Source organism: Adiantum capillus-veneris, chromosome 7 (assembly GCF_014529385.1).
Source record: "Adiantum capillus-veneris isolate H3 chromosome 7, ASM1452938v2, whole genome shotgun sequence".
Lineage (NCBI taxonomy): Eukaryota > Viridiplantae > Streptophyta > Polypodiopsida > Polypodiales > Pteridaceae > Adiantum > Adiantum capillus-veneris.
Window position 1 is genome coordinate 94,904,403 of NC_140937.1, and position 7,872 is coordinate 94,912,274.

General features: G+C 40.7%; 1 protein-coding gene across 2 annotated transcripts; it reads left to right on the top strand.

Moving 5' to 3' along the window:
• The first annotated feature begins 1,062 nt into the window (after positions 1-1,062).
• MBAC1 (Mitochondrial substrate carrier family protein) lies at positions 1,063-7,648 on the top strand. Of its 2 annotated transcripts, none has more exons than XM_086516255.1 (8): positions 1,063-1,356; positions 4,992-5,027; positions 5,163-5,264; positions 6,149-6,250; positions 6,368-6,472; positions 6,555-6,791; positions 6,879-6,977; positions 7,060-7,648. In XM_086516255.1, exons 1-8 carry the CDS (start codon positions 1,270-1,272, stop codon positions 7,198-7,200), a joined length of 909 nt encoding a protein of 302 aa, XP_086372381.1. In that variant the 5' UTR covers positions 1,063-1,269; the 3' UTR covers positions 7,201-7,648. The 2 variants fall into 2 exon arrangements, with proteins under 2 accessions (XP_086372381.1, XP_086372380.1); XM_086516254.1 differs by having other exon boundaries at positions 1,065-1,356; positions 4,992-5,081.
• The last annotated feature ends 224 nt before the right edge of the window (positions 7,649-7,872 follow it).

Genomic DNA, 7,872 nt, shown 5'->3' on the forward strand with positions numbered 1-7,872 from the left:
TTAAATCTAACCCCAAACTCCTTTCTTGTGGAGTTTGTATTATTATTTGTGAGTTTAAGGTGCCAAAAATTGAGACCCCTCGTTTCACAACCACTTCACTTTTGTAAATGAGTGAACCTCATTAGTTTTTGCATGACCCATAAGGGGAGTTCCCACTACAATTATTTACAGAGCCATAGTGGCTTATTGAAATGAAATTCTAAAATACTGTACGAATATAAAATGGCCAACAGTAATTGCCGGCGCCTCTTTATCAACTTCTCGCATTCCACTCTACAAAATCATCATCATCAACTCAATTAGAAAAATAAATAAACACCACATAATTAACCTTTACACCATCTATCCCAATTGCAACTAACCACTACAACAGGAGGGTGCCCAGTCTTGTAACAGATGACATCACTTTAGTGCCAATAGACACCGAAGTCTCAAAAAAAAGCAAAGATCGTATGCTTATTTGTGTAAACTTTATACACTATATAATTGACTTCTCAAATTGTACACAAGTGTGACTTCTATCTCTACAAGTGGTCACACTTTTCGATTTGCAGTATGGATAGCTCAATTGAAAATGAAAGATCTAGGCTACAATGCCATTGTAACCTTTTTTTCATGGTTAAAATTTGGGCACTCTCTACCACAAGGTGTTCTAGATGGGATCAATGGCCCTAGATCATTGAGCCTTTAGTTCACCACTTCCTAGTTCACTCCTAGTTTAATTGACAATCCCTCGCGGGGCACCCTAAATCCCTTTTGAGCCTCAACACTATTCGACACGGGGTCTTAAATGCCCCAAGGCGGTGGGATCGACGACGGAGGGTGAAGCGCACAAATCTCGAGGCAAGAGAAGGGTGCAAAAAAAAAGTCAAAGTGCGGCAAGGGTTTGAGATTTGATGTGCACCTCGACATTGGGATCTCGGTGAGCTAACCACGCAAGCGCGTGTGGGTTGTTGAAACCCATGTGAGTCCACATGTTTATAAAGTTAGCTTTTGTTTATCCCCTTCCATGTTCTTGTTTAATTTTCGTGTCTTCAGACGTCTTCACGCGTCTCTGTTTGTGTGCCTTGGCTTCTCCATGGTCGATCCCAGTGCGTAGGCTTCATTCAATACCAACTGAGGCCCTGCCCTTTGCGGTTAGATAGTGACGAGATCCTTGTTGGCCCTCCTTTAGGTTATATCGACCAGAATTGATCCAATGACAAAATGTGAATTCCACTGCTGTGTCAACTCGAGCGCACACCCAACTTCATACAGTACAGCGTAGTAATGGAGGACGCGGCCAAGGACTACGCCGCTGGCTTTGCCGCGGGAGTATCGACTGTGATCGTCGGCCACCCTTTCGACACTGTCAAGGTGCATCTCCTCTTTCAAGCGTTGCGAGGTCGTCTCTCTGTGCGCTAGGCGATTCTCTCATGTTTTACGTCTCTGCAAGTTTGGGCTTGAACATCCATGGATCGTTGAATCTGCAAACTGATGTGTGCACGTAAATTACCTCCAATTGCTTGCTACAAGATGAAGCTTCAGCGTACGTGTAGCTTTGTGTACGAGTGTAAATTTTCTGGAACTATTGTGAAGCCCGGTCGATTGTTTTTTTGGAAAATGCTGCATAGAATGACTTGCATAAACGCCCTGACAAAGAAAAGGGCTTTCTTGTTCCTTTTGTTGCTCCAGGAAATTCTTGTAGAGGTTGAATCAGGTGCGATGCGGATTGCAAGAGGGGGAGCCACTCCATTCCTTTGTCACAGATTGCCTAGATTGAATAAAGTCACTAATTTCTCTTTGAGATTTTAGGGTACTACGAGCTGACAATATTTTGGGGAATGACCTTATGAATTGTGTGCACTGAATTGTAATTTTTTTTGATTGATCTGAAAACATGTGCTCTTTCATGTGTGTATTGTTAGAGACATGTACAGAAAGATGAAATGTATGTAGCATTTTGTTTGATGAATGATTAGAACTTAGTGCATCTAGACATAAGTAAGATTTGTACGTGATGGCTAAGTGAATGAAGAATGAATGTGATTTGAACTTAGTGCATATAAACATCTGTTAGAGAGCAGTGAGATCTGGATGTGATGTCTAAGTCAATGTGAATTGAATGAGATTCTAGTACATCAAGATGTCTATCTGGACGAGATGATTGGATACTGTTGTGAGTGCATTAAGAGTTCCGGAAGGATGAGATGGCTACACAGTGATCTACGTGCATCAAGAGTTCTGGACAGAATGAGATGTCTATATTGAATGATTGAAAACACAGTGTTCAGTGTGAACTAAGTGTGTGATTTTGTGAAGTGCATGCTATGTATAATGTGGATGTACTGTTTTGTGGAGATGGTAATGGACATGGTTTGCTTGGTTGAAACGTAAAATGAAAGGATATAAATTTGATAGTAACAAGATTTAGTAGATTCTGAGACCTTGACAGAAATGTGATTGATCAATGATTGATGTCTTTGTAGAAGTGCTAGATTGGTGAATTTTGGTGCATGAGTACATAGAGTCAATGTCTACTGAAGAAAGTTTGTATCCTTTGGCCGTTTTTTTTGCAAGAGTAACCGAGGGCGATTACAATTCTTTCAAGAGGGGAGAATGTTACAAAGTGATGACGTGGCATGCTCAACTGGAAGAGAAATGGCCGAGTGGACAAGAGAGATTGAACCAAACAACTTAAAGAACTTTTGAGCTCCAGACATGGGCCTAAAACCCTAAAAGACACAAGCTTGAATTTTGAAAGAGATTTTCGTAAATCACGCAGACATACTGACGTGGTAGGCCGTATGAATTTTTGAAAATTACGCTCTTGATGCTACTGTGGCAGATTGTACGGATTTTTGCATTTTGCATTGCGCGTAGTTCTGGGCAGCTTTTTTGGAGCAGATGCTTTTGGGGTTTAGCGCTTTTGGGGTTGTGTATTTGGGCATCCCTTGGTATTGTCTATAAGGAGCCTAGGGCTTCTCACTCTGCATAACATCTGGATGTAGAGTCTGAGAGCGGAGGACCCTCGGGAGCTGTACTTTGCAGTGAGCAATAGTAAAGAAATACCGAAAGGGGTGCCAGTCTTTGGGGCCAATGCTTGTGGGTGTGGAACTCCGCCGTGCAGTCTCTCTCTCTCTCTCTATCTCTAGTAAAGTTTAGTGATTTTGAAGTTTTTGTTCGTGTGTTGCTATTGATTTCTTGTCCAACCCTGTAACATTTTATGTCACAATGAATCAACCTATCCATGTTAGCCTTGTATAGAAATTGGCAAAGAATTGATAAATGGGGTGGTCTTGGAGATAAAGTTCTTGAAAGCTCCGAGATCAAACCTGCACGTTTTGAACCTTGCCCTCACCTCTGCATTACTCTTTGGGTGAATGTGGAAGAGACTCCATAAATGTCAGATATGAGAGCGATATGAGGTTTAGCTTTCTTGGCAGGTGGTCGTTCAAGTGGATGTATATCTTTACTTTCTTGACAATGAATGAAAGCATGGGCTGCTTGGAAATATCCAAAGGATTTTCCTTCTTGTTGTAAAGTTTCCCTTTGTGTTAGGGTTAGACAGCTTTGTAGAGGAGTTTGACTGTGTTGCTCTCTGATAGTAAATTTGTTTGGAGTTGGTTGTTCAAGTCAAGCACCTTTGGTTTTTTCGGGGGCAATAGTAAGTTGCCTTTTATGATTAAATGACCAATAGTAGCATGGTCCATAAGTTCTTAAATGGTGGAAACCTGCTTCATGAGGCAATGCTCCTGTAGTGGTGAAGGTAGGTCAATAGTGTAATGCTCACGATGATCTTGAAGAAGAAAACTGGTAGATTTACATTTGAGAATCTCTGATTACAGTCTTCAATTGTGTTGGTGGTGACCATCTTGAAATTGCCTCAATCTGCAATTAGTTATACTTCAGTGGGGCGGGAGCCCAATTGCTTCGATCACAGATAGTTTTGAATTCTTGCCTCTTGAGCATAGGGTTTGATCGATAAAGCACTCCACCACTGCATAGCATTGTCTTTGAAGAATTCTGCAGCACGACAAATCTTTTGGATTGTATATTGTCGAACGGCTGAAGGAACTTAAGAGCCATCTCTGTCAGCGAGATCCAGTGGCAGAGGTGCCACAAATGTAGATCTTGCTACCATCTGACTGCAAACTCGTCCAAGCGGAATAGAAGAGGACTTAACAGAGTTCTGTGCTCGAGAACTCGTTGGTGGTTTTTGCAGTGGCATGGGTTGAGTGACTCGAGGATTCACATAATTCAAAACTGTTGCAAAATCTACAAGTGCGGTAAACCGCCTTGTTGTTGTTTAGTAGGTGCAAATGTATAGCAGCAGCAGGACCGGTTTACTTGTTGGAAAAGCAAACATATAATCTCTGATACCATGTGTAACTAACCAGCACCACGTGTCAACAAGAAATCATTGAAATGTACTTGATAACACCTGGGAGAACATACATTTAACAGATGAGTTGACACAGAAGAGGTTCAGAGAGTGCTGGCTCCTCAACTGGGCCCTTGGCAGTATTTAGTTTATTATATTGATGAACTGTTGCACTCACAATTGTCTAGTGTGATTCTAATAACTGGCGCCCCTTGAGCTTCTCTCATTTATATTGCTCCTCTCTTTTGTATAACTGATTTCAAAGTAGTTCAGTTATCAATTTTGTTTTTACTTCATACAATTCTAATAATTATTATCTAGTCTTGCTTCACAGTTTTCTTTTTTTTTGTAGGTTAGCTCCTTTTCTAGATTGAAAGTTCAGATTTTTTAGACTTTTTGAAAGTAAAAATATGTTTAGAACAAGATCAAGTGGTTTGTGATATGTTTTGGTTGTTAATATGACATTGTCGGGTGTATTCAAGTAAAATCTTCTAACCTTGAATACATATTGATTAGGTCATGTGCACGTGTTTATTTGAGCATGCAATCTAGAAGCTTGTGTCACATGAGCGTTTCCTTACCTAGAAGATCTTCCTTTTTTTGATTGCTTCTATTTGTTGATATGTAGGTGAAATTACAGACACAAAATACAGAGGTCAACACGGTTAGATACAGAAATGCTGCACATTGTATTTTATTAATTTTAAAGAGTGAAGGGGTGAGCTATTGTTATAGGTGGTTTGTTGTTATTATTGTTGGTGTTTATAAGTATTACCTCATTTCTGTTTCTCCTTTTTAGCTCAAAGGGTTTTATAAAGGAGCAAGCTCCTCATTTGTTGGTGTTGCTTTGGAGAGCTCAGTTCTCTTTGGTGCTTATTCACAGATGAGATCAGCTTTGCAGGTAATGTAGGGAAAATAACATCTTTTAATTTGATTGCACGTTACAGGATTATAGTAGGTAACATATACACACGTACATACACACATATATAGGTATGTATGTACGTATGTGTGTGTCATCTATCTAGATTCTATCTATATGGACGTATGTTTCAAGCATGCGTGCACACACATGAATGTGTATGTATTTATGCATGTATCTAAAGTTTAAACAGACAAACATGCACATTTATATACACACATAACTTGATTTTTATATAATTAACTAAATAAATTTAGATAAATTAATAAACAAATGGAGGCAGGGTTGGAACTTACTAGTGATGGTGAGGATCTAGCTGTCAGGGTTAGATTTCCAGGCTACTACCAGAGTTCATGTGTGCAGGCTTGCATCCTCTTGCTAGCAAAGTTGCGTGCAGGGCTTGTACCTACCCCCCACCCACCTGCTCTCGTTTTTCTCTCCCCTCCTACCTCTCAGCTCTACCCGTGCTTTCACCCTTTTTGCCACACTTTTGACAAGTTATCCATGCAGTATCTGTTGTCTTGCAGCCATTTGTCACCAGTGGATACCAAACTCTCTGGAGCTGTCTGTCGTATAGCAGCAGCACTCGTAGTAGCAATAGTCATTTAGTAGTAGCAGTAGTCATTGAGTAGTAGTAATAGTGGTAACTGTAGTGATAGTAATAGTAAGGTAGTTTGTGAGAGCCATGAGGGCTATGTTCGACAAGGTGATGTTTGGAGCAAGGTCAAGGTCTATGCCCTTGTCCTAGCTACTTGCTAGGCAGGTTGCCTGCTGACAGGATTGCATGTGTGCTTCGGTGATCAAACAAGCAATGTATGCAGGCCCTGATGCTGAATTTTGGCATGATGGTTGATTGATGGAAGGGACGAGAGGGTGGTGAACCTGAGCTGTTCTCTATTGTACCTGCTGCTGCTGTAGGAGGAGCGTGCATCAGCATGATATTGTGCCCTACCGAGCTTGTAAAGGTAAGTATTCTCTCTTGATTCTTCAAAACAATGAAGGAATGCCAACTGCGTTCTTTGTCATTCTGTATGTGGGATATAGATGATCATCTTTATTACTTTTGTATTTGTGTGGTTCAGTGTAGATTGCAGGTGCAAGTCAGTGGAGGGGGTACAAGCTCTGTTTGTGCGCAGAGATATGATGGACCGTTGGATTGTTTGCGAAAAACCATAAAGACTAATGGAGTGAGTGTCTCTTTTTGTGAAATTTTCATCTTATTGCATGAGAAATCACGTTAATGGTGAGCTGTTGTATGCTTGGCATCAGGTAAAAGGTGTATTCAGGGGTGGCTTTTCTACGATGTTAAGGGAATGTACAGGAAATTCTTTCTTCTTTACAACGTATGAATTCTCCAGACACAGAATGCTGAGAGCCCTAGAATGTCTTGATGATGTCAATTCAGAAACTCATTCGTGGAAAAGATATTTGCGTGGGCAAAGTCACTCCAAAATCATGATGGAAGGGGCAGTGGATACCTTGAGTGGTGGATTGGCTGGCATGGTGGTAAGGCTATGCTAGTGATTTTTGGGTGCAACTGTCCACAATGCTTTTCTTAGACTTTTAAGGATCCTAATTATTTGTATTTTGCAGTTTTGGGCTGTCGTTTTCCCGTTCGATGTTGCCAAGACGCGAATACAAACAGCACTTGATCCTGGTTCTAGTAGAAATCCGTTTCATAATTTGAGGATGGTACTGTTATTGACTTATAAATGTTTAAATGTCTGCTGAAATTTAGCTTTTTCACGTCTGTTGTCGGTCCTCTGGTGTGCAGATTCATGGAGAACTTGGTATGAGAGGTCTGTACGCTGGATTAGGGCCAACACTTGCCCGAGCATTTCCTGCAAATGCCGCTGCCATGGTGACATGGGAACTAACTGCAAAGCTTCTTGGAGTTCGTCGAAAGGAGCATTAGAGTTCTGTTTATGGTGGCGTTGATTTTTTGTGCCAATTGTTTTGCCAGATTTTATCCTCCAGCTGTTTTTTTTTTCCAAGCTTGATGGTGCATCACAAATTTTTCTTATTCGAAGGGTGTTCAGCTCAATAGGCAGTCCTTTCAGTTGGGGTCGAACATTCTCCCCAATGCACACGCTAATGTGTGCTATATCAGTACACAGACACTCATTAATCTCGAAGGAATAATAGTGCAAGTCAATAGGTCAGCAAAATTCTCCACAAGCAATGGTGGAGAGATATCTGGCAATTCAAATTTTGGTCTGAATGCCCGAGTACTCTATGATGTTCTTTGTATGCAAGTCATCAAGATAGCCTACGTGAACTGTCACCTTTTTTTTACTTACACGCAACATTCTGTCCATGTAATGTATCAAGCAATTGCCAATATTATGTTTGGTTTGCTCAGATCTCCTTTTCTCTACATGCAGTTGATCTGTTGGAAAGCTAAACAGTAGACTACACTTTGCCATCCTTATTATTGATGAATACATAAGTTCATTTATAAAGCTACATGTGCTCATTGTGGCGTCTCAATAGAAATGCAGCAATTATGTTAAAGAGTCGCTTCTAGCACTAACAAATCTGATGCTGCTCGACAGTAGAGCTGATTAAGCTTGCAAATTTGACAGTT